Source organism: Heliangelus exortis, chromosome 5 (genome assembly GCF_036169615.1).
Source record: "Heliangelus exortis chromosome 5, bHelExo1.hap1, whole genome shotgun sequence".
In the NCBI taxonomy this organism is placed as follows: domain Eukaryota; kingdom Metazoa; phylum Chordata; class Aves; order Apodiformes; family Trochilidae; genus Heliangelus; species Heliangelus exortis.
The window spans coordinates 8051217-8078157 of NC_092426.1; the positions used below are offsets into that span (position 1 = coordinate 8051217).

General features: G+C 42.2%; 1 protein-coding gene across 3 annotated transcripts in view; it reads left to right on the forward strand.

The window, feature by feature from the left end:
- The window catches only part of JAG2 (jagged canonical Notch ligand 2), a 68836-nt gene extending 56425 nt beyond the window's left edge, over positions 1-12411 (forward strand). For all 3 annotated transcript variants that reach the window (XM_071745380.1, XM_071745381.1, XM_071745382.1), the window contains 7 exons: positions 860-945; positions 3331-3444; positions 3643-3758; positions 5250-5495; positions 5873-6004; positions 7026-7182; positions 10073-12411. In XM_071745380.1, coding sequence (XP_071601481.1) covers positions 860-945; positions 3331-3444; positions 3643-3758; positions 5250-5495; positions 5873-6004; positions 7026-7182; positions 10073-10545 — 1324 coding nt within the window. In that variant the 3' untranslated portion in view covers positions 10546-12411. The remainder of the gene's footprint in view (positions 1-859; positions 946-3330; positions 3445-3642; positions 3759-5249; positions 5496-5872; positions 6005-7025; positions 7183-10072) is intronic.
- The last annotated feature ends 14530 nt before the right edge of the window (positions 12412-26941 follow it).

Consider the following 26941-nt stretch of genomic DNA (forward strand, 5'->3'; position numbering starts at 1 on the left):
AAATATTTAAATCCAGCCTCTGTAAGAATCTAAAACATTTTTTTCCATGCATTACCTATTCCTTAGCAGCAACAAAGATCACAGAGCAATCGTGAGTTGATTCCTTTATGAACAGATGAAAGTATTTTAGTGCTATTTTTATCCCAGAACTGACCAGTAAATTGCTGTGTTATGAAACAAATCAGACTTCGTAACATTTTGAAGACCTATAGTTGAGTTTCAGAATAAAAAATAAGATATCAAACCTTGTTAGTTTACAATAATTCTAAATAATATAAAACATCTTGTTAGATCCAGTACTATGTATAAATGTGCTTTAAAAACAAAAATAATTTTTGGCAGGTACAATAGGAGTATTTTAAAAGCAGATGTTGGTATTCATGTTGGATGAGGAAAACCATCTGTCTGCCTTATCTTTCTCTGTTCATTCTGATGCAATAAGCTGTACTTCATGTGTTAAAACCTTGCAAAAGCTCGAGCTTTCTTTGCAGTGCTGTTTCATCCACATGTTCCTTTGGATGTTGCTGTTTTAATGGGTGACTTAATGAGCAATATTGTTTATCTAACATTATGCTTTCTCTGATGGAAACAGATCATCACCCTAAACAGCAGCAGGTTTCATTAACAAAAATTTAGAGACCAATGAGACAATGTAGTTGGCTAATTAAGTAGACTGGTACCACAAATTAGCAAGGACTTTTTAATTCTGCATTGTTGAATAATGAGATGATACTATGAATAGAGACAATAGAAATTTGCATTTGAACATGCCACATGAAACCTCTGGGTTTTGCTCATCTCTAGACTGGTGAAGCCAGAAAGAAATCCTGGTTTGATGATGGCTTTCTTATTTTTGCAGTTACAATGGGGGCATCTGTGTTGATGGTGTGAATTGGTTTCGGTGTGAATGTGCACCTGGATTTGCTGGTCCTGACTGCAGAATTAGTAAGTATCTGGGTAGTTAAAGACCTAAAAGTTTGTACCATTCTCATGCACAAATCAAAAACACCCTATAACCCTTTTTGCATTAGTCTAAATGAATTTAAAATAATGAAGCAGAAGCCACCTGTCAGTCAGACAAATACCAATACCTTGTAAATAATGACAACTTTTCTCATTCATTAAATGGAAATGAAATAAGGTGGCTTAAATTATATTCAGAAGATTTGGTTGCTGGATTTTGTCAGACATTTCTGAAGATTCTGGGGTGCTGGCTTCATAAAGTGTTTTTCTTAAAAAAAAAAAAAAATGTGTTGAAGTACATCACTAGGAGTTTGACATTAGAAACTGAAATCCACTGAGACATTGCAAATTAAGACAAACATCAGGAGTGCAATGCTGGCACACGAGTGCCAGAGTATACAGAAACATAATGAAGATCTTTCAAAGCTGTAAAACAAACCTCTTGCACTGCAATTATCCTGGCAGTTGGAAACTGAAAAGGAGGAACAAAAGAACCTGAGACTGCATTGATAAGAAGAAGAGTCTCTTATTTTTAATGGAGTGTTACCGTTTTGGCTTGAATGTGATGGATGCCTTATTTTTACTTCTCCCTCTTCTGAGGATCCAGGCTTTGAATCTTCTGTAGCCTCAAGGCTGCTGGGCTTGGTCATTGCCCTCCATTAATATGGTGGTGTGCTTTCAAGTTAAGATTCCATTTCCATTCTGGATGATAGTAAATGAGCCAACACCTCTAGTCAGAGGGCAACTGTGGCCATTGTGGTACCATCAGGTTAGTGATATCTGGATATAGAGCTCCAGGGTTGGCAGATAATTGCATATCTAGATCCAGACATGTGATGAGGGATGTGGAAATCTATTTTTCCAGACAAGAAATGCAGCAGGGACTATTTGTATTCAAAGGCAAATACTCCATTTGTAATGGGACGGAAGATACCCTATTTAGACTTGTAAAGACAAAGGGAAAACCTGACAAAAGTGCTCTTTCTGGGAGGTTGACAGCAGCAACAGAGTTAGCAGTCACAAACAGCATACAGAGAAGAGAAGGGGAATCTTAACACAACATTGAAGAATTTCTTCACGGAGAGGGTGATTAGGCTATGGAATGGACTGCCCGGTGAGGTGGTAGATTCTCTGTCCCTGGAGACATTTAAAAAAAGACTGGATGTGGCACTCAGTGCCATGGTCTAGCAACTGCTCCGGTGGGTCAAGGGTTGGACTAGATGATCTCTGAGGTCCCTTCCAACCCGGCTAATTCTATGATTCTATGATTCTATGATTGCTTGAAGAGAGGGAGGAAAAAAAGAGTACTTAAGCCCTGTAGTAGTTTACATACTTCTGTATTTGCATTAAACTGCATCTTAGAGCAGTGCTGAAGAAAGCTAAAATAGAACCAAAAGTCTCTCCACATCCATTCAGTGTTTATTTCTTACACACACAACAGTCTCACTACTGCCATACTGCATTTTCTTTCTAAGATCCAACTCCTTTAAACACAGAGGATGATTCGATGCTGTGTCAAGAATCAGGCTATTGGGTTTTTGGTGGTTTTTTTTTTCCAGAGGGTTTGCAGTAGTTACTCCTTTTCAGTGGAAAGAAACCTTTCAAAAGGTACTTGTGGTTGAAAGTGAAGTAGTTGGTGCTTGTGGCTAAAAAACGTGACAGCTCTGTTTGTTGCCTTTGCTGGTAGATTGCTGCGTAAATTACTTTTGGTCAGTTCCCCAGGATACTAAGTAACATGTTGCTGTGCTTTTGAGTGGAGTATACTTCCTTGCCCTTTTCAATAGGTTACTATGCCTAAGTCTCTGAATCATTGAAGGTTCGGTTATTTTGAGAGGCTTTTGTGATAAGTATTTATGTACTAAATTAATCTACTCATTATTCCAAGGTTAAGAAAAGGTATATCAAATGTTTGTTATGAATTAAACTATTGCTCTTCTTTCTTATGGTGAATTGTATAGCAGTAAGTGAGTTTTCTTGAGCACTTGAGCCAGTTCATTGTTCAGCTCTTATACTGGAAGCACTGTGCTTTTCTAGGAAGCCTAAAGGTCTGAGATTAGCATCAGAACAGGATGTGGGACTTTGGTTCTCTAGTTGAATGAGAAGAAGACATTAGCACCTTCACCTGTCCAACAGCTCTGCTCTGAGTGATGAGTCAGCAGAGGACTGTGGCTGATTGCCAGAACTTCAGTTAGTGTGCAATTACAAGAAATCTGTTGAAATGGTAGAACTAACCAATTAAGAGGTTAATTCTGAAGCCACATTGTCTTTTGCTTGCTAGGAAAGCAGATGTTGTTAGTTGACATCTCAGTAAATGTTTAACTAGTGTTCTGGGTCCCTAACACTAAGTTTTACTTATTTTCTATCTAGATATTGATGAATGCCAGTCTTCCCCTTGTGGATATGGTGCCACTTGTATAGATGAAATAAATGGATACCGATGCAATTGTCCCCCTGGAAGAATTGGTCCTAGGTGCCAAGAAGGTATGGCTGCATCTGCTCTCAACCCCTACCCAAAAAACAGGATTCTCTGATAGGATGTGGCCAGTATAGAGGTTATATACAATAGTCTGATGTGTAAGGAACTGGTAGCTGATAGGTTTTTTTTAATTTTAATTTGTATAGTATCAGGAACTCAGATGTGAGGTGCCTGAGTATGCTTTTATTTTTTTTTTCTTTTAGTGATTGGAATTGGAAAGCCTTGCTGGCTTAAAGGACTGACCTTTCCCCATGGCAGCAGATGGGATCAAGAATGCAACAACTGCCACTGTTTGGATGGCCGCATTGACTGCACCAAGGTAGGCAGTTGACCTAAGTTCTTAAATCCTTTTGTCTGAAACAAACTGAAATGTTCTTCATGCACAATTTAATCTTTATTATTTTTCCATCTAGACTTGCATTACGTGTCCCTCAAACTACCCCTATTTTAAAAAAGCAAGGTGTCTAGTGACTTCCTGTAAAAATACTCATTGGATTGTCTTTATAATCATAAGCTGTGTACCTGCTAGAGCAAGCTTTCTAGGAGCAGATAGGCACTTTTTGCAGAAAAGGAAATATGAATTGTCATTGAATAATATTCCTTGAGAAGTTAAATCACTCTGCCAGAGTTCTGTGAACACAGTTTTAGAGTTCCTCATTTTATGAAATATTAGGTAAAGGACATTTAGGAAGAAAAGTTTTTCAGTGGGTAATAACAGCCTTTCTGTGTTGTCCTTCAGAAGGTTTATGAATTGAGAACTTGCAGCCTTTATATGGACAATATCCTGATTGTTGTGACTTATAAAAATAAGACTAGCTTAAATGCAGATTGACCATGTTAGTTCATGTGCTCCAAGCCTTTCAAACCTCCTGAGATAGCATTTCTCAGTGGATTTGTGGTACCTGTGCAGTTTTCCATAGCACCTGAAATGATTCAAGAACATTGCTGCTGTAGGGCTGGGTGAGTGCTAGGAGCACTTTTACAACATTGCCTCAAACAGTGGACTCCCACATTTTCACTAGATGCACCAGTGTAAAAAATTCTGGGTCTAATTACTCTAGCTTTAATCTCACTTTGTTTAGCTGGTTGCTTTGTTTAATCTCACTTAGTATGCACTGTAGGCAAAGAAATAACTAAATCTTGCAATTAGTAGTTTAGAAATGCTGTTTTAGACTCTATGGTGTTGTGATTTCAAATTTGAAACGCCTTCAGAAAATAACAGTACAAGAAGGTAACTGGAATTTCAGAAATAATTTCGTGCTGTAAATGCAATTTATCCATAAGTGGCCTTTGGTTCTTCCATGTAGAGTGGAACAAACACTGTTTTCTTGCTGACAATTGTGCTTTAAGAACACTGTGCTTGGCAGCTTCCTGCACCTTGGTAATGTGGGGGTGCCAGCATGCTCTTTTGGACAGCAGTTGAAGTGACAGTGCCACCACAGTGCATCAGATCTCAATGGCTTCAGTATTTTGTGGCAAAGATCTCAGTAAATGTTAGAGAAATGAATCCTTGTAGAGGTGCTTCTTTTTCTAGATTATAGAAGCCTAGATGACTAGTTCAAAATAAATGCTTGAATATCTGTGTAACTTAGGGGGGCAAATTCATAAGTTTCTAAGGAGGTCTTTCTAGTCTCTGGTGTCTCAGGTAATCTTTGCATAGCTTTTCCTCTTGTCCATACAAAACATCCTCCATTTGCTACTGCAGTATTGGAAAATGTATTAGTAGGTCATAAGCATCTTATGTGAAATGCTTATTTTGATTTGATGCATAATAGCAATTATGTAACAGTACTTTGTTCTTAATTTTTAGGTGTGGTGTGGGAAAAAACCTTGTCTGTTACACAGACACTGGGATAATTCAAACAACCAGTGTCCCATGGGTCAAGAATGCCAGGAGAAGTACATGAAATGTTTTCAGCCACCATGCACCGACTGGGGAGAATGCAGTTCCTCTGAACCTCTGCCTCCCAATATCAAGTGTCTGCCTAATTCTGGATATTTGGACAATGACTGTGCTAGAATTACTTTAATTTTTAATGGAGACAAAGTCCCCCAGGTGAGAACAGAATTAATGAAGTATGGCAATATATATAGGGATATATTCCATGTCAGAGGATGGAATGCTAATGTTTCTAATACAACTCCCTGCTCTCATAAACTTGGAAAATTTATTATTAGACTTCTCTGTTGCTATTAATTGCCCTTTGTCTGAAGGGTGTGTCAAAATTAGGGCTTACAGTGAATGTTTTCTTTTTTAAATCTGTCATTCAGTTAATTGCTAGCCCAGCATTAAACTGTGGCAGTCTCTTCTGCCCTTTCTTGCTGCCCTCTTTGCTTCCTTCATCAGATCTCAGTAACTGAAGAAGCTCCAAAGATGTTTATGTACTACTTTTTACTTGAACTGAAGTCATACAATCTCCCTTGCTTCAACAGGGCACTACAACTGAAAATATCTGTTCTGAAATTCGGTATTTACCAGCTACTAAGACTGTTTCTAGGGACAGAACTCTGATAATATTATGTGATCTGTCCTACTCCACAGAGAATGCAGTGGAAGTTGCTATTGTAAGTATGAGACTTGTATTAATATACATAAGAAAATGTTTTCTTGTTAGTTCAAGCTAGGGAAGAGGTTGTTTAAGCTTGTTAAACTTCAGTGCAGATGCTGCAATCTGTGACTTAGTCTGACTACAAAGCAATTCTTGTGATTTCAGTTTGCTATAATGTTAGGTATCTGGAACTGTAGGCTTCATTAATGACAGAAGGCTACCACAGTCTCCTGATAAAATACTGTCAGGAGACTAACCTGGGCTAGTCTAGCCCAAATTAGTGAAAAAATGCCTACTTGTTCTGTCATGAACCTTGGGCCATTGACCTTTTTGATAAGGAGCTACGTGGGCAGGTGGCTGGACTGAATATTTTAAATAAGTTTCTGCTGTACATTTGGAGTACAGCTGCTCCAGGATGTTCATTAAACACTTAAGTGCTAAATGTGAAGTGGAAGAATGTGCAAGTTGTGTAGATAAAGGTAATTGTTGCCCTGCTGTGCTAAAGACTTGCTTCAAAGGCATTTACAGCCCAACTTGCAGCCTAGTGCTTGCATATTCCTTAGTTTCCAAGAAAAGAGTTAATTTTCATAGTAAAGTGTTTACCCAGGAGAAGCTGGACTGTCTTTGCCAGTACCATAAGGAACATGCTGAGCTGTGATGCAGGAAGCACAGTATATGGTACAAATAGAGCAGACTTACACATTTTAAGCTTCTGTCTAGATAATCCTCGTGTCTTGAAGTGCTCCAAACTATATGACTAAATTTAGCTCAGCATTGTAAGTAACATGGAAATCAGCTGCCTTTTATTTGAGGTATGCTAGATTAGCAAGTAGGCACATTACCCACCAGGTCTGATACTGCATCTGCAGTTTGGATAGAGACAGCTACACCCTTGCTGCAGTAGCTTTCTAGGATACTCTTCATAATTACCATCAAATTCAACCTAATGAACTCAATTTGTAGCTGGTTTTGAAAAGTAGATTTCCATGATTAGGTGATTGCAATAACGTTTTGGTTTTCCCCTTCACTCCCTTCAGTCTTTTGTCCCACATCGAGATGAACAAGATAACAGCCTGATTCAGAATGCTGCTAATGTAATAGTGAATGCGATCACCAAGCGGCAGAACAGCACGGTTATGTTGGCAGTGACTGAAGTCAAAGTAGAGACCATAGTTGTTGGCAACTCATCATCAGGTAAGGGTTCCAATGCCTTCATCCTGTTTGTGTAAGCATTTTCTTTTCCACTCCAGTCTCTTGCTTTTCTTTACGTGTTGAGGGAAAAGGTTGATCAGGTTGTTCCTTTAATTGATATTGCTGACTGAAGTGAAAGTGGCTTTAAAATGAACAATGTGTGCTTGTTCAAACTCATCCCTAGTGAGATGTCCCCACCTACTCTTGCTAATTGTTTTTGCTCAGACTTCCAACCCCACTCTCCAGTCAAGGCATACTGTTCACAAGAGCAGGGGTTCTTGTGAATTGTTCAAATACTTTTGGATTCTCCTATGTTACTCTTAACCCAACTGTATCCCTTGATGATGCTGCAGTATAGAAACGGAGGCTGAGAGGTACTGAAAATGTGATGGGGAGGGGGAAGACACGTAAGGTAGTACTGCATCTCTTCTCAAGTGCTTATGTATTATTTACCCTAGCAAGAGTTAAAGGTGTCTAGGATCTTCAGCCATGATAATGTAAAACTTTGCTCTCTTCTTCAACACATGTTTCTCACTAGTGTGCTGCTGGCTTAAAATGTAAAGTTCATTGCTCTTAATGAGGAAATGGTGTGATTGGAGAGACCTCTATCTCTGAATATCAGCTCTCCAAGAGGAATACCAAAATAAGCAGCTGAAGATTCTGCATATTGGTGTTCATGCCTGGAGGAGGTCTTGTGAAAGACCTCTGGGCAGCTTTAGTTCAACTGAGCCTCAGAGTGAAAAACTTTAAAATGGCAGGAGACTCTCTGACTTCCTAGACCTTCCCAGCGTAATCTTCTGGAAGATCTTCCACTCATAGTCCAAACAATTAGTAAATTGCCCGATTCCATTTCCCTTGCATTTCTCTTTGAGGAAATGCCTTTCATCTCCTAAAGCCTTGGCAAATACATTATTTCCTCAGCTGCCCTGAAGGAGTCTGCTAGCTTTGTTCTTGCCTTAGACAGAAATTGCATATATGATAAAGAGTTGATCTGAGATTCTGACGTATCTCCTCAGCCTCTCTTTATCCTGTTTGTGTGTTAAATGCAAGGATGAAAAGGACAGGGATTACTTTGCCTCCTACCTCAATAAGGTTCAAAGATTTTCTTAGGAAAGACTTTGACTTCTATTGTGGGACTGCTCTTGTGGCAAGGGCTAGGAAATGGTTTCCAGACTCTCCATTTTAATATGGATGTTCAGTATTGACTGCTGCTTCCTGGTCCTTTCAGTGGAGTTGTTAGAAAGTAAACTGTAACCTGGACTCCCCTGGTCTTTGGGTTTTTTTTGTTTTGTGTTGTTACCTCTTAACTGGATGAGGTAGGTGGAAAACTATCACCAAATGTGGTAAAGCCTTGTGTCTGTTTTAAGAATCTCATTTCTGTGGGATGTTCAAGTGTCTAGATGGAGGTGATTATTTAAACACTTCATTTACTTCCTCTAGCTTTTAAAAAGTATTCTGTACTTGGAATCTATATATAGACAGTTCTCCATTTAAGAACCTTTTATTAAGTAAACTTGGATTGACAGTTGTATGATGAAATAATAGATGTGATAGTTGTGAGAATGCAAGCATTCTGTTCTAATCTTGGGGAAGGTGGTATGAAGAGCTCCTTTTTCCCTGAAGTATTCCTCCTCCCGTTCATAGTTGAGTATTATGAAAAAATAGGAGAGAATACCAGTTTCTTCTAAGAATGCAATCCTTCTCCAGGCAGCTAAAATTCAATTTTTTAGATCCCTTGATGCCATTCATCATTTATGCCCCTTTACGTGGAAGAAGTGTTAGAGAATTTGCCATCTTCCACATAAAAATATGTCCAGAAGTGACTTTAACATTGGACTCAGTGACTGTGTTGTTGAAGTGGTTGTTATTCCATAAGCAATTGTCTTAAAACTTCAGAGGGAATTTATGTTTGGATCAGAGGTTAGAGTAGTAGATTAACAGTGTTTGTCTGTAGAACTGTTGATCAATCCTGCGGTCTACAAAAAGCAAAGCACCTCATGTCTTAACTGCCTCTTATCTTGCTTCTCAAGAAGAGCAGAAAAATGTTACTCTATCCTAGCAGAAAAGCCCTTGAGGGGATGGAGGGGGGGGTTGGGAGGGGAGTCCAAACATAGCCATGAGTTGTTTCCTAGAGAAATAGTCTGAGGCTGTGTGTCTGGGAGAGCACTACTGAGGTTTGTGATTGGGAATGTGGGAAAACTCAATTGCCTCTACTCCTTTTGTTTATACAGTGAGCAGTGAAGAGTTCTTTTTCTAGTGGCAATATTCTGATGTTTTACACTTAAATATACACATCCTAAAGAGACCATGATTGGTTTAGTTACATAGTTCTAACTTGAATATTTTTGAGGTAGTTGATACACAAATGTCTGTGGACCTGCTGGTAAAGGACTCTTCTTTGTGATACTAAACACAGGACATATTTCTGATGCAAGTGTTGGTACTTCTAGAGCAACTTAAAGGGACAGTGTTCTTTACAGCTTGCCTCCTACAAGGGTAGACGTATTTCTTTTTCTCAAGAGTCACTACTGAGCTTTTCTGGGACAACTTAGCTTAAGTACTTGAGAAGGAGATGCTGCTTCTATAATCAGTTTGTCTGCTGGAGCAGAAAAAACCCTCTCAAGTTTAGCATTTCTAGCCCCACCTCCCCATCGTTAAGCAGGGAGAACTCTAACTTAGTTTAATCTAGTAAAGTGCATTTCTAGGTGGACTGCTACATTCAGACAGCTATCATGGTGCTGTAATTACATCTTACTTCCTTTCTCTTAAAAACCTTTCGAGGGCTAACCTATAGTTACAGATGGATGTGTTTCTCCTGCAGATGTCCCTTGCTGTGTATCTAATTCTCTTAACGCAAAACTTTGTTGTTTCTTTTTTTTCATTTACTCTCTAGATTATTTGGTTCCAATTCTTTGTGCGGTGTTTAGCATTGTGTGGCTGACTTGTATAATCATCTGCGTGTGGTGGACTCGGAAGAGGAGAAAAGAGAGAGAGAGAAGTCGTCCTCCCAGAGAAGAGGGTGCCAATAACCAGTGGGCACCTTTAAATCCCATAAGAAATCCTATAGACAGATCTTACAGTAACAAAGACATTCGTTACGAATGCAAAAACTTCATATCTCCTCAAAAAAGAACTTGTGATGCGGTAGAGGAGTATGTAGAGTATGAGGAAGAGGAGGATGAAGAGGAGGAGAGAGATGAGGAAATGGACAAATTCCTCTCTCACAAACTTGCAAAGCCTTTGCCCACAAAGGCATCTGACACATCAGAGAGCAGTCCAGTAAAGAAATCCCATCAAATAGGCAAAATGGACAACAGATCTGTAAAAAATGTGAATGCATCAAACTTTGAAGGCAGTAGAGACTAACCTGTGTTTGGATGTAGGCAGACTGCGCCTGCGATTACTGGGGAGGGAAAAAGTTGACATCTCCACTTTGCATCAAGGACTAAAAATGTCTGGAGTCAAATGTTCATAGTTTCTTTATTTTGCGTAAAAAAAAAAATAAAAATAATAATAAATAAAATTTATTTTGTTTCTTTAGCCTTGTATAAATTATTCAATGACTGTCAGATGAAAAAATGAGTAATCTTTGATAGTTGCTATTTTTGTAAAGTTTACTTATAATACACTCGCTGTGTGGCAGAGGAGAGGTATTTTCAATATGTGTAAAGTTTATTACAAAAGACTGTACACTGTTTACAGAATGTATTTCTTTTTATTACTTGCTCTAATTTAATGGTGGCTTTAAAACCTCCTGGTTGAGGAAATTGTGTGAACTTTAAACTGCTTTCTTGACTTTGAATCTCTATTAATGGCAGCTCACTGCACTTGTTACGTTAGTAGCTTCTGTAAGATTTTTTCCAAATTTGCCTTACACACTTTGTAATAGGAACAAAAAAAAAAATTATAGAGATCTTTCAACTGTGGTTTAAAAGTGGCCTTTTTTGTTTCTGTTTAATTACTTTAGAATTGCAGTATTGAAGCATGTGACAAGTGCCTTGAGATTAAACTTTTTCTATAGCAACTGTCAAAGACTGCCATATCAATATAGTAAAATTGTGAGAACTCTAGGTTCCCTGACTGACACAGTTTATTTTCTAATAGTGAAAGTGCTTTTTTTGTAAATATGTACATATTAAATGAATCACTCTGTATATTTGATTTAATAACTTAAATATTTTGGTCTTTTTTTTTTACATGTCATTCCTTTTAATTTATGTTGCAGAAAAGGAGGTTTTATGGCAGTTTATAAGACTTTTTTTGGTATTATGTCCAGATTAGAAAATGATGTTAATACAATCAATGTTAGGAATCTGTTGGTCATTTGTATTTACATAGGAACATAACCACTTACATGTAAATGGATCCAGAACTGTTTGTTTATTCCCATGTTCAGCCCATCTCAAGAACACTAACGGGTGCATCTACTGTACAGTACCAACATAGCGAGGCATTGTTTTTTTTTCTTTTGTGAATATGTTAATTACATGTGGTATTACTTTTTTGCGTTTAAATACAGGCCTAATGAAGGGAACAATATTTTCCTCAATCTTGTTTCTGTTGTGCTTTATTCATCTTTCGCTCTAAAGAAAAAAAGGCGGGCAAGCTCAGAAGATGGGAGTACCTCATCAGAAATGGTTATTTGTAATGAAAGGCTTATGCGTGTTTTTTATTTTTTTTTTTTAAAAGGCTTTATTATTGCTATTAACTGGGCAAATGATAAGTTTATTTTAATTACTGAAGAAGCATAACACTACATACACTTAGTTACCCTACCAGTGAGAGGAACGGATGTTTTGGAGTATAAACTCTGGCCCAAGAACAATATAAACGTGAATGTTTGGAAACCAGTTATTTTATACAGGAACACAGGATTTGCTTTGCAGGATCTTCTGTTTTAGTACATTTTTTTTTTTGACATGTTCTTAAAAAAAAACAAAAAAACAAAAAAAAAAACAAAAAACAAAAAACTTTCAGAAAAGAAACTATTTATTAAAGCATTTTATAATGATGTTTGTTGTAACTTTTTTACTTGTGCTAAATATTCAAAACTTATTTTGATAACCTGGTTAGGAGTTAGTTTAGAAAAGGGTACTATCCTTCTCATGTTCCCCAGTATAATCCTGAGTATTTAAACCAAAAACACTTTTTTTCTGCTACTCTTGTAACTTTTTGTACTGTAATGCTGCTGTCTTCCATAATCTAATAAAATGATTCCCTCATTGTGTGTAAGATACTTCAGATTGTGTTTACTTTCTAAGGGCTTGGAGTTCTGATGTGAGGAGCCTAAATGAAGGAGGAGTGAAAGGCCCAGTGTTGTGAACAAAGGCTGGGAGGGTTCCCTGATGGCTGATACTGTGTCCAGGACTTGTTCCCCAACGGACCTGCAAAACCAGCAAGGACAGGTGTTCAGCTTAGTAGTGCTCTTTGCCTGAAAAAAGAAAAAAATTATTTTATGCCACCTTCATGTGATGACCAAGGATGAGTTATGGAAACTGAAATACATGAAACAAGATGATTGAAAGAGGATGAACAAAAAGTAAACTTTTCCACTTGCATAGTTTAACCTTGGTCTGTTTTATACAGATCTTATGTTTATGTGGTTCTTTAATTGCAGGTCTTCTTCCCCTGTTCCACATCACCTTATTGATTAGGGGTTTTTTTTCCTTGCAGCTTATTTGTACTTGAAATGTTGAACTTGTACATGTCAACTTCTTGCTGGTGCATACGTGTTAACCACTGTATTGCTTCCAGAAATCTAACTGTTAAAATAAGTGTGTAATTAGAAAAATAGTAACTTGGTTCCTCCTTTTTTTTTGGGTTTTTTTTTGTGTGGTTTTTTTTGTTGTTGTTGTTCTTTTTTTTTTTTTTTTTTTCCTCCCTCCTAAGCAATGGGTAGTTCCAGGTTAATTTTCCTTCTTTGCTCTTTTCAAGTTCTGATGTTAATCTGAAATATTTGGTGAGCTCAACTCTTTTGGCTGTTTACTGTTGTACGGTTTGTTCTTTATTAGACCACATAATTAGTCCTCTAGATAACCAACTGCTTGGATGGAAAATTAGTTCATACCACAAAAAGCTATTTGCTACCCCATACATTTTTCAGAAAAAACCCTAAAATTTGTAAGGCATTTTAGTCACTGCCTTGGAAGCTGCAGAGGACACTAGTTTCAGTGCTAGTTGAGATAGCTTGGACAATAAGGGATTGTTGTAGGTTGTAATTAACCTGTACAAAAATTTGAGTTGGTTCAGTTAAGTTACATGTGTGGTCTCCCCATGATCCTGCTTTTGAGTGCTGATGGCCTCTCCTACTCCTTTGGATAAACAAAGAAAGGATGAGTGAAGAGTTACAAGCAGCTTGTGAACCTTCCTAGGTAGTTGGATCCCTTCTGTTGAATAGTCTGGCTGTGACCTTTGGAGGGCTTCTTGTAGGCAAGGAGGGTGGAGGTTGGCTTTGTTTTTTCTTCCTTTACTGTTGAAAAGTTACTGTTTAAATCACTTTTAGATATTTTAGTCTGGAAAAATGATATGAAGCTCAGACTTCTTCTGTGCAGTGCTGCAGAGCAGTCCCTAACTACCTGCTTCTCCTTGTTTCATCACAGATGGTGGAATAAAAACTGGGCTAATGAAACAGTAAGGGAACAAAATGTCCCCTTAGGAATGAGAGATGACCAAATGCTTCCCATGTTCATCCCTTACATAGCAGCCATCTTGTGCACAGTGTTTCTGTACTCATGTGGAACTTCTTTTTATGCAAGTGACTTCTTTCAGTGCCATTGGGACTTAGCGTTAAGTGCAAGAATCTCTTCAAGCATTTGATTGAAAATGTGCAGTCAAATTTTTTGTAAATCAATGTCACAGGTAACAATCAGAAATCAGATGTCTTTTTTTACAGTATTTTTTTTAATTCTCAAGCATCACTAAGTTTCCTGGTCCATTCTGCCACATTTTCCAAAAACCAGTAAAGTCTGGGTGGTTTAAATTCATTTTTTTGACTTTGTGTATACTACTTCTGGGGCAAGATAAACAGCCATGCTACAGGGTGGTGTCTGTATTCATAGCACCAAGTCAGCCCTGCAGATGACCTGGACTGGGATCCAAATCTGCTACATGAACAGGAAAAAGAAAAGGGGCCTCAAAGTTAACAATCCAGGTTATTTTTAATGAATCAGCATGGTTTGCAGAAGGCATGCAACTTCACAAAGGCTGAACAACGTTATCTTGACAGTTCTTGCAGTTGGTAAGTTCCACAGCACATAGCTATAACCTGTTCCTCCAGCTGTAGATTTAGCACACCCTTTTCTAGGGTTACTTTGCAGTGCCTTTATGGAAGAAGTGTGTAAATCAACTACTGGAGTGGAAAATGACCAGGTCTTTAGAAACCGAGAGGAGGAACTCTATTTATTTATTTCCCTGGCAGCAAAGGTGCCTTATTTTAGTTTTTCTAGATGGGAAAAACAAAAAAATCATGGAAACTGTAAACAGGCAGTGTTTAGGAGGTGTTATACTTTTTTCCACACTGTTGATACTTTACCCATACTACTCTATAACCACAGAGGCAATAAATCTGTGCTTTTCTGAGAGCCAACTTAAGATTTTTCGGTGGTAGGTAAGATTCACTTAGCAGGTGTGATTGTGACAATTCTTTTAAGGATGAAAGGCTGTCACTAGGGAGTCACACTGTTTGGCATACAGATTCCCAAGAGAGACTACTGATTTTAAATGTTCTGTCAAAAAAGCTCACGAAACCAACCCAATGCAAATCCTCCACCCCTGTTTGGTAGGGAAAGACTTGTTAACTTGTAGATCTTTGTCAGCAGCTAATCCTAGCTTTTCTCCCACCCATCTGAAGGAGGCTGGGGTTGGAGGGGACTTCTTCTGGCAGATTTGCTGTGCAGATAGGCTACGTATGAAAGAAGGTTGAGCAGGGAGCTGTGGAGCAGGTTTGGAAACTGCTGTGGCAGCGGCATCCAGAAGGCCCTTTGAAGGCCTGGCCATCTGTCTGGAGGCATAACTCTGGGCATAACCCCGCCTATTAATTAACAAAACCCTACCTGTAGGTGGAAGTTGATTCACCCAATAGCAGTACTGCTGCAGATCAAAGGTCCCTCTAATCTTGTACCCCGTGTCCTGCAGTGGCCAGTGGAAGATGGTTAGAGAAAGTGCAGGAAAGCAGCAGATTGCAATGGGAGCCCTCCATCAGCTTCTTCATCAGTGGTTTAGGGGCTTCTGAAGCCAGACACATTTGATAGGTACTTCTCCTCCAGCATCTTACCATCTTTTTTTATGATTTAGTCCTCTACAATGTCATGTGGCAACGAGTTCCACAACTGCACCATGAATTGGGTGGAAGTGTGCTTCTTTGTGTTTGTTGTGAACCTGTTCCTTTGATAAGATGGTGGAAATACGGCAAGGAGGTGGTCCCTCTCCATCATCTCCACAACATTTGGGATTTACAGTGTAGGCACCAATCTCTCCCTGAGTCTTGGTTTTCAGAGCTCCAGCCTCTCCCGTCTCCATATGTAGAACTGCTGTGCCCCATCTCCAGCTGTTTTTTCCGTATGAATTCCATGTCCTTCCAAATTATTCCCTACCACTTTTGAGTTGGGAAGAGCAAACTGAACAGCATCTGAGGCATGGGCACCCCACACAATCCAGCACTGCTCTCCATTTGGTTCAAATCCTTTCTTGACAGTCCCTGGCTGGGATGGTTACTTTCTGGCCACTGCAGGCTGGAAGCAGAGATGGTTGTTTCTTGCCTTGCCTCTGCATCTGCCTGGAGGGTGCCACGTTGTCTGAATACAGCTGCTCTGAGTGCTGAGATCCCTGGAGAAGCTCCCACTGCCCATGACTGCATAAAGGAACAGGGAAGTGGTCCACGCTGAGCCTGAGCATTGTGATTCCATTTGTTTGGAGGAGGAATATGTCAATGCTCAGGACTCATGCACACAAGTCTGGTAGGAAAACTAACCCTGCAGCCTTCCCAGCAGGGAGGAGGCTGAAAAGGTCATGGGAATCATTGAACGTGGAAGACAACTGTGGTTTTTGGGGGAATGGTACATCAGTGATATCCAGAGATGAGTCAGGTAGGCACCACATCACTTTGGTTAATTCCTCTTCAATTTCTCTGCTGCTGAAGAGCTGTGCAACAAGTCTCAGCTGACACAGTCCTCAAAAGCAGGATAGTCACGGTGCTCTCCAACCCCAAAATTTCATACTGTACCACCAGTACTCACAGAGGGGACAAAGGAGAAGAGAAAAAAGAAGTTTTGGGTGGCCCTTGTCCTGTGCCCAGCTTTGGGTGGCTTCTCCACAGCATTATCCGGCAGAGAGCAGCAGCTCCTGTTCATCACTGGGCTGCCCTCTAGTAAAAGCCTGACCACGACTAAGAACTGCTGTGGGCTGCTTGTTGTTTTAGGAGCTGAGGAAATACCCTGGCAGGGCTATCTGAGGTCCTGGTACCTGCCAGTGCTGAAAAAAGCAGCAATGTGCACAGCTCCTTTCAGAAAGGGCTCAAAATTATTTTTGCATATTTAGAAGCTGTGGATTTATATGAAGTTGTGTTATGTCATTTATAAATAGTGTATGATAGCTGTTGGGAGGATGGAGGAGGGACCCTTGTTAGATGTTGTTCCAGGACCTGACCTCTTCATGGATTAGAAATACCCAGACTGTTTGTATCTCTTTCTCCTTTTGCCACGTGGCTTATCTAGTTCTTCCCTCTTTGGTGGTCCCTTCACTGGTGTATGTCTGCATGACTGGGCTACACTCCAAACCCTCCCTGGGTTACTTACAACGAGGTGTGAAGAGGTGTGAGAAAGGGCCATTCAGTGCCAAAACCCCAAGTCAGCCTGTGCTGGAGATGTGCAAGCCAGCCCTTGCTCCAATCAAGGATCAAGCCTGCTGTCCCTGGGGCTGAAACTCTCCTGGGGAGGATTCTGTAAGGCACCAAAGGTTCAACTGCTGCAGCTTGTCCTCATTTTCTCGACTTCCCCAAAGCAAATGGAAAATGGTGAGAGCAGTTCTTCTTAACGAGAGGCAAAATAAAGTGTCACAAATCATTTACATAAGTCAAAAGGTGAGTGTGGATCACCAGGCTCTCCTCTTCCCTTTTCCTATTTTCTTTAACTAAAATGACAGCCAAAAAAAAAAGAAAAAAAAAAAAAAAAGAAAAAAAAAGATGAAAAAATTCTGTAGCAACAAGCTCTTCTCTCACAATGTCCTTAAGTCTGTGCTGGGAAACATTGAGGGTGCTGCCTTGGCTCCCTGGACCCTGGTGGGCTGCTGTGGGTTCCTGGGTGCAAACCTCAGCCTGGTGAGGGTCACCAGCATGGTGGCACAGGGACAACCCTTGCTCCCAGCCCCCAGGCACCAGGGATGCAGGGGGGGAGGGTAAACAGGGAGGTGTTCTGACAGCCCGCTGACACTGCTTTCAGTACAGATAAACCAGTGAGGTTATCTCAAGTGCAGCAATATCCTCTAAAAAAGCGAGGAGGAGAACCTACTTTGCACTGTGTCACCATGGATAAAAAACCTGTTAATGAGCAGCAGTGGAGGGAGCAGGGAGCCAGCACCTTCTACGGGCATCGTGTGGCAGCAGCCTGGGTGTGCAGGACCCACAGGGAAATGCAGCAGAGGGACGACATGGCCAGCATTTTCCAGCCTGGGTGTTTAAATTTTGCTCTATATTTAGTGCCCTAACTGAGTGCTTTGATTTGCAGTGTTTCCAAGCACCTGCTGCTTCCATTGACTCTGGTGGTCTATATGGGTCCCAGCAATCCCCAGGGTTAAGCTGCTCCATCTACATGCCTAAATTTGGGTACTTGGGTTGGGAGCTGCGGGTGCTATATTCTGCTTGGGTTTGTGTTTCTCCTGCTGTGGGGTATGGTACTAAACTGGGGTTTGTGGGCAAAGTGTTTTGAAAACAAAGGGCGGCTTTGATTTGCCAGTTTCTGGTTCGGCTCATCTGAGAGATTAATCATTCATCAGAGCAGAGAGCGACTAAAAATTCTGGAAATAAAAACTGAATTAAGGAGGATTACTTTTCCCTAGCAGCAGATGCCTGGTGCTGGCACAGCTCGGCTGCAGCCGTCCCTTTCTCTTGCAAGAGGAGTGTTTTTCATGGCCTGTCCCTTGCAGACCCAGTGGAAGTGCTGAGCTCTAACACTGAATGCAATGGTCCCACTGTTGAAACCTCCAGCTGGCTGTGACAGCTCCATGGGCACTGCTGCCAGCAGAGCCAGCACTCGACTTTTAAGGAGCCCTGGTCTGGAACTGGGCATAAACACTTTTCCCTTTCATGCTCTTTTCCAGGGCAGGTAATTTATGTATCTAGGTAAGCACTGGCAACCATGTCCATATTTCTGTCCCTTTGTAACATCCTGTTGTTGCTTTCCAGAGAAAAATACCAGCAGACATTCAAGGTTACTTCCTTGGCATGCTCTGTGTGTTTTCAGCCTGATTGTATCTGAGCTGCTTAGACATTTCCTGACATGCTATATCTCCCCTGCTCTTGCATCACTAGCTGGGCACTAATTCTGCATGCTTTGCTGCAACAGACTTTTTGTCCCCCACCATAACCCCGACTATCTTTTGGAGGCTTGATTCCAGCCATGTTCCCTCCTTTCTGCTACTCCCACTTTTCCTAAATTGATTCTCAGGTACTTCTTCATGGAGCCTGAGAGATGTTGGATGTCAGCGCCAGAGCAGCAGATGACAAGAGAATGTGGCAAGGACCAGATGCCCACACGGGCCCTGGAAAGAGCCCTCAATGCTCTTACTTCAAGACAAATGACATCTCTCAAAGGTGGTTTTAAAAAGTGACTCTCATCACAGGTTGACTGCTCCAAGGCTGCCTCCAGACATTGTTCTGGTTCTCTGCAGCACCCAGACGAGATGGAGCAGCCCCAGGGTCCTCACGTGTGCCTGGTTCACTGACCTGACACAGCTCCCTCTGCTCATCCAGGCCCTGAGAAGTAAGAGTCCTTGCTGTTCCTCCTTGCTCCAGGATGCTTCTGCCTTGAACTTCATTAACAAGATCAGGGCCAGTGCCCATCTCCACTCCCAGACCTGGGCTTCAGTAGCAGGGTCCAGCCCCCAGCACAAAGCCTGTGCTGCGTGTGATGCTGCAGATGAAAGCTGTTGTTTGTTTACAAGCTTTCCTCAATTAGAACTCATTTGCTGCTCACACACTATATTTAAAACCTCATGTTTAAATCAGTGCTGGTGATTTAGGAGTGCCTGTTTTGTTTTCTTTCCTAGATACATATGATAATTCCTCCACCTGTTAAAAATCTGTGGCTAATATTTGCTGTCTGGTTTCTTTTTTTTTTTTTTTTTTTTTTCTTTTCTTTTTTCTACCAGGATAGCCAGAGGCCAGAGTGTTTATTTAACTGTTGATGTTTATTTCTCATAAATTTCCCTGCCTGCAAATCCATTTGAGGTCAAGCAGGATAAAGCTTTGCAATCAAGCTGGATTTGATCAAAATAGACGGAAAGTTTCGGTTTGGACATTTTAGCCATTCAGGATCTCTTCAGAGCCCTTCTTTTGGTGAGGCTTTCTGACACATGGCCCCAGAAGTACAGAGGGGATAAGCTCAAGTCCTGGTGCCACTGTGCAGACCTGTGCCCTGGCTGATGTCAGGAGTCCCAGGCAGGGGGGCAGTGGCAGGAGGTCTGTCCCATGGGGAGCTTCCTTCAGCCTCAGGCACTTCTCCAATCTGAGCCACTGCACCCTCCCAACAGGGCTTTGGTGACCTTTTAGCCTTAATTGTTGCAGGTCAGCTAAGTGGGGAAAAATTGGATTTGATTTTTTTTGTTGTTTTTATTTCTCAGGGTTATTGTTTTTACAACTTTCCTGCCATTTTCTTTCTGTTCTTGCTTATGTTTTGTTATGCCTTTTTGTTAATTCATGGCAAACTTTTATCACCTGATGTCTATGTATACATTTTTCAGAAAATCAAATCAACCAGATCAGATTTGCCCATGGCAGGATAACTTTGGCCTTTCAAGAAAAGTTTTGTTGAGATTGAAAAGCCCTCGCTATGAAAATTATTCCAGGTTTGTGTGCACTTATTTCATTTCACCTTTCCATCAATGGAACTTTTGAGAGCTTCTTAGCCAATTTCTAACATAAGCTTTGGAAGCTCATGGTAAGCCCAGAATGAGATGGCAAACTTCCTCACCATACGAATGAATTGACCCAGCAGACTTCCAGGGAAGGGGAGCACAGCCTTTGGCACCCATGGCTTTGAGTTTCATGAGTCCTTTCTCCCATCTAACCCTGTCCTGCTATATACTGGTAGAATTTTCCATTTGAATATTTTTCTGTCCAGCTACTACATTTTTATGACGTTGAATGTTTGTAGGGGCCAGGATGGGTTTTCTAATGGGCTATGAACCAGGATGCTAAAAGAAATGTTCCCATGTTGGTACCTGACTGGGACATGGCATTTCTTTCTTCCATGCCCCTGAAGCTTCACTATATTTCATGCTTCAGCCAAGGGTCAAGTGCTGACCCCCATTTCCCACTTCCACACCATGGAAGTCTGCAAAAGCCTTCTGGGTTTTCTTCAATGTGCATGAAAAAAATTGTTTTTGTTCCTTTCACAATTTTTTTAACAACTCAAATGACTTTAAGGCTGGAGTCAGGAAACATAATCTTGAGTCAGATAGAAACAAGAAAGTCAAGTCCTTCTTGTATCTTCCATGCTATTTCCATCTCCGATGTATTTCCTCTCTCAAATTGCTTCTCTCCAGAGCCACACTCTGCCAGAGATAACTAGGTGGCGGTGAGTGAAGAAAGGAGCGGTATTGTCTACAGCTTTGAACCATGAATAGCCCTTGGAAAAACAGCAGCAGCAGGAGATACAAGTTCACATCGATAAAGCGGGTTGCCAAGTGACAGAAGACTTGATCCTGTTTCACTGAAGTTGGCGGTGAACTCCCACGGATGTCACTTTTATCGCTGCTCCCAGCCCATCTTGGGTACCGTCCACCACCAGCCAGCCTGGGCAGAGCATGGCTGTGAGGATTTCTATGGGGCTGGGGCTGGCTTTGCTGACTGAGCATCATTCGTGCTGCAGTTGCTGGGGCCAGGGTAACCTACACCCAGCAGAAGGAAGGTGGCTGAATTCAGGTTCAGCACTGCACTGATTCTGTGCAGCGTCCTTTGGGTTTTGTGTTGTGGCAGGAGTGAGCCCACATGCATACACAAATGTATATTGTATTTGTGTATATCAGGGCCACTAATTTGTGAGCAAAAAAACCTAGAGTCCATTGACCAGTCCCTGTTGATGAAGAGTGAGGCTCTCAGCTCTCTATTGGTATCACAACTCATCCTTAGTTCTGACTCCATCAGCAAAACCCACCCTTGACCGTGTCGGTCCAAAACCCTCTGTATGCTCCTCAGCACACCGGGCTGACCCCACATGAAGGGCTCACCTCCCCGGCCATTTTGATAGCTTCCCCCTTCCCTACCACTCTTTTCTGCCCACTGGGTGCACATGACACAGGACACGGGGCAGCCCTGCAGTGTGGTGGCTCACGGCTGCGCAATGTCAGCCGACAACGGGAAACACTTTAATTTTGGTGCCTCTGAGGGGGCCAGATGAATAGCTGAACTGCAGCAGCCTAATGGATTTTGGAAGGGGAGGGGGAGAGGGGGGGAAGCAGGACGGGACACAGCAACAATTTGCTGGGAGGCGTGTGGGGAAATGTTGTTGCAGCCATGAGGAGCGGGAGATGGAGTAACAATGGCTCCGGTTTACATTGTGCTGCGCCGGCGCTGTGATCTGCTGCCAAGATCAACCCTGGAGAGAGGAACTTGAAAATAACACGAATAGTGTGGCAAGAGAGATACCCTACAGCATATCCTGCTCCCTCGGACTTTGCCTTTGAGTCAGGAGTGAAATATTGGAGCTATTGTGGTGAAGTGAGACTTAAAAATAGAAAGAAAAATTATTGCTTTTTTTTTTCTTTTCTTTCTTTTTTTTTTCCTCTCTCCAAGGTGACATTAATTGTTTTTAAGTTGTGCTACTTCTAGTTTGAGTCAAGAAGTAAAACACTTCAAGGCACTGAAAGGGCAGAAAGCATCACTCATCAGCTGCAGTGTGAGGACTGCCCCTTATCTCCACTGCCACGGTGATGCTGGTGCTCTGGTTACTCTCCCTGATGATTTCACACTGCTCCACACTTTATCCTATGTGCAACTTTCACAAAAGGTCTGATTAACACCATGAGCCTTACAAAAAGTTTGCCTAGGGAAGTTGTGGACACCCCATCCCTGGAAGTGTTCAAGGCCAGGTTGGATGAGGCTTGGAGCAGCCTGACCTGGTAGGATTTGAACTGTGTGATCTTTAAGGTCCTCCCCATTTCAAACCATTCTATAATTCTGTAAGTCTATTAAAAAACTAAACTTATGCCCAAGCTCAGCTTTGGGCTTGGAATAGTGTTTCTGGTTACCTGTGTGTGCCCTTTGGAGGAACAGAGAGCTGGTGCCAGTGGTTTCTGCACAGGCAGTGAAGCTGTGTTCCGGAAAAAAAGCTGGAAGTTGTCCGATGTATTGCAAGAGCAACACCCTGGTAACAAATTGGTTTTGCAAAGCTACAAAGCTTACATTTCTTGTAATGGTCTTACACATTTGCCTTTTTGTTATTGCCAGGATCAGTGGCCTAGGGCTGATGCAGTTGGTTGGTAAAGTTTAGGGGTCTTTGGGTGTTCAGAGAATTGCATTTACACGAGTTTGGGATGAAGCAGACCATCATCAGATCTGGTTACAGAACAGTGGGTGCTGTTCATCTGATACCTTCAGAAACAGCAAACCCTTCTGTGTTAGGGTCCTGTCCAGGTGTTGCAGGATGCTGTTGACACCTCTTAGAGGTGTCTTTCTGAGTGCACAGAACCCTTCCTCTGTCATGGAGCTTCCTTGGGAGCAGCAAAGTGGGTCTGAGATGTCAGCACCACCACAACACCAGGATAGCTGTGGAGGGTTTCCAGCTGCCCTCTGGGAGGTGACCCCATCCAGGACCTGTTGCTACCCTCAGTGAGTGACTGTTGCTACATGGGGATGGGGCTGCTCCCCTCCAAGGAGAGCACTTCTCTGGTTTTATAAACACAGCATGCACCAAATTCAGCCCACCACTAAATTGTGAGAACCAACAGGCTTGCAGCTTTTATGGCCAGAAGGAATTGCTAAATCTGGTTTTACCCAGGTCACTGAGCTCAATCACTCAAGCTCAGTAGCTGGGTTCACTAAAGCCAACATTGCCCTGAAGATACTGGGAGCTGAAGTGTCTCTTTCTCTTTGCTTCAGTAGCTGGACACCATCATTGTTCAGGTGTGTGTTTTCCTTCCAGTTCAGATATGCTAGGCCTTAACTTTCAAACCACCTGAGTCTTTGGAAATGTTAAAGATCCCAGCAGCACTGAATGTTTTCATCCCTTCAAAGCATGTACATTAAGCTGTTTCTCACATCTCTTTTCTAAAAGTATGGAAAGACTCAGCTTCTTAAGAAACTCCCTCAAAGGTTTGCTCTTCTCACCTGTCCTTGCATTGCTGCTGGGCCCTTTATATCTGTGATGGATGACATTTATCCCCAGCATTCAGCATCAGAAACCTGGTCTCCCACAAATTATTTCCAAAAGTGAGGATATTTCATTTTTCCTCAGGCTCTGTAAAGGGCCTGTAACCAAACCTGATTCTTTAGGTTGTGTTTAACTGAAGCCCCTCCTATGGCTGAGATCCTTCCAGCAACAGCTCCTGGGAAAGCACCTCCATTCAAGGTTGTCACCACTGGAAAAGAAGCCAAGGGTGGGAGGGTACCCCTTGCCTGGGTGTATGGCTCCTCCAGAAGCTCAGGGGAGCCACCATGCAATGGCTCATTTCTGCCAAAGAGTAAATCATCAGAAGGAAGTGAATAAAGAACAATGGCTTTTAAACAACACAGAAAAGCAGCCTCTTATCAATGTGAGGCCTGACAAAATGCCCTAGTGCTGTTCAGAGATGGCATGACTTGATAAATGTGATGAAAACACAACATGGGGGCAGAGAAACAACTGAAGGGCCTGGTATTTCACTGGCATCCCAGATAGGAACCCTGACCAGCTAGGACAAGTCTGATGATGGTAGTGCTGTGGGGAGCAATCAATGGTGTTTTGAATTTGTTATGGTCTCAAGGACAAGTATTGACCCAAACACTGAAAGAGGAACATGATTGTCATTAGCATAGGGGCTTTTTAAGCTCTTAAAAAGAAAAAAGGAGAAAAAACACCAGCATCACCCAAACATTGGAGGAAAAAAGCCACAGTCTAAAATCTGGACTATTCCTGCCAGGTTATACCAATGCTCTGAGAGAAAGTTGGAGTGAGGAATTCAGGATAAGAGACCTTGACTGCCAGAGCTAATCACTGGAAAAAGAGTTTTCAATGTTTGTTTTCTTGTTTTTCTTAATCTCAGCATGCAAAGGAAGCCTCCCATCACCCTTCCCCCTGGCTTCAGCTTGTGGTGTGCAGAGTGGAAGCCAACATTCCTCCTTTCCTCTATCCCAAAGCAAAGTCCAAGAGCTGTGCTCACCTCACTGTGCCACTGGCTTTGCCCTGGGTAGAGAAGAGCCAGGGGCACCCATGGTTTGCACCAGGGACAGGGAGAAACCTGTCAGTCTGGGCCCATGTTTTGGCAACACATGGTCTCACCTCCAGTTTTGGAGGAAAGAAACAAAGCCAAGAGCACCTTGGACCTGCCCCACAGGCCACATTCTGGAATTGCCCTTCTGTCCACAGGAATCACTTCCCAGCTGCAGCTTCTGCCCTGAGTTCATCACAGAACAGAATCAACTGAGAGCCTGCAGACCCCATTAAAACTCAACCTCATGGACCACTGTTATGTTAACCTCCTAGAACAATGAGCTGCCAGTGTCCCAGAGCAGTGACAAACTAACAAGCTGAATTAAGGACATGGTAGTGTCTTGGAGCAATGACATGTTAAAGTCCTGGTGCTTGTCACCAGTCCTCACTTGAGCTGTGGTAATCAAACCATCAAACTCATGACTTGACAGTTCTGGCACAGGGTGACTTCATACAAATGAGCAGGACTGCCTGAGAAACTAAGATCATACATCATTATTTCACACTTTCTCTCTTTTTATTCTTCTACATGACCCCCAGGCAGTTCAGTTCCTCCTCTTTCTAGCCCCCAGGCATAACAATTGATCTCCACTGAATTGTCCTTCCTGCTTCAGCAAACCCTCCCTCACTGCAGATCCTTTGAGGGGTTTTATTCAGTTCATCAGGGGACACAAACCTATGCCACAGCATGTGTTTCCCATCAGAATACCCCTGAAATTCTGACAATGAGCAAACAAAAAGTCCCCAGCAAAACTCCCCACCCACAACACACCAAGAAAAACTCAACCCCATAGTCAATAATTCCAAGGAATTCATAGGGACTTCACACTCATTCACCAAGCAAAGTCCTTGCTGGGAATTATTAGTTTGATTGAAAGTGCTTTCTTGCCCTTTCTTCAATGTTCCATCTCAGGTGACAATTTAAGAATCATTTCCCTACAGCTGGCTGACTCTAGAGGTGGGCAAATTACCATTTCTTCCACAGCTCCGCACCATAATGTCACTAAAAGGGATTGTAGCATGGGGTCTGTTTGGTTATCAAATAATTTCTCCTTCCTACCACCTGATGTAAATCATTCAGTCTGCAGAAGAAGGAACATTCAGTATTTGTTGCTTTTAATCCAGACAGGAGACCAAGCAACCTTCTTCTGCAGAGAACTGGGTGCCACAGAGCAGCTCATGGCTTGCAGACACCAGAAACCTCTCTTCCTGCTGACTAATTAATAAAGAAGACCCAGCTCAGGCAGGGGAGTGCAGTGATTCAGCAAATGCTCCAGCAGTGGCCTGGGTGGCCTTAACCAGCTCGTGTGTCAGAGGTGATGTGTGTGGTTGTCTCACAAACCAAATTCAAGGCAGAAGCTTCAGCACACCTCTGAGTCAGCTACAATTTTGAAACCTCAAAGTGCCAAATTTCCCAAGTGACCTCAAGGTGGTTTCCCAAACTGAGGGTCAAGTGCAGAGTTTGGAGCCCACACATCTGCAATGGGACTGGGACACCATCCAGCTGCAAATCTCCAGTTGAGTAAACCAGCCAAAGGGCTCCTTGTACAGGACCTCACTTGAGAAGGAGAATGTCATATAAGAAGAAAATGTGCAAAAAACTTGCTGCGTGAGGCCAGTTTTATAGTGCAGCTTCTTTCTTCTGCTTTTCACCCGGGTATCCAGGAGCTGAGTTCCTTGATGGAAAGTCAGTGAGACCTCCTGAGAGCGCCTGCTTGCTGTCTCCTCATGCACAGGGACGTTCCCAAGCTTGCTCCTTAGGTCTGGGCTTGTGTTTGAGTCTAGAGCCAGCTGAGGGGGAGGGATGCCCTGCCTGCTTTTGACCACAGAGCAGCCCAGGTAAGCACTGCTGGTGTGGGACCAGCCTCTGGCATGGGCTGTGGCCATGTAGCATCGTTTTCCACAAACATTGTGGTGTGCAGCCACTGTGTCCACAGAAGCCCTCAAATTTTGGTGGTGGAGGTTAGAGAACCTGTTTGGCAAGTGTTCCAAGGGCCCAGGAATTTGGGTCCCCTCTAATCTGATCTCCACTGCATGCCTGCACTGGTCCTGTGGCTGTTGGACCCTCTGCAGAGTCTCTTGCCTTGCAGCCATGTCACCAGTCTGCAGTGAGGCTTCCCAATGCCCCTTGGACACCTCTGGAA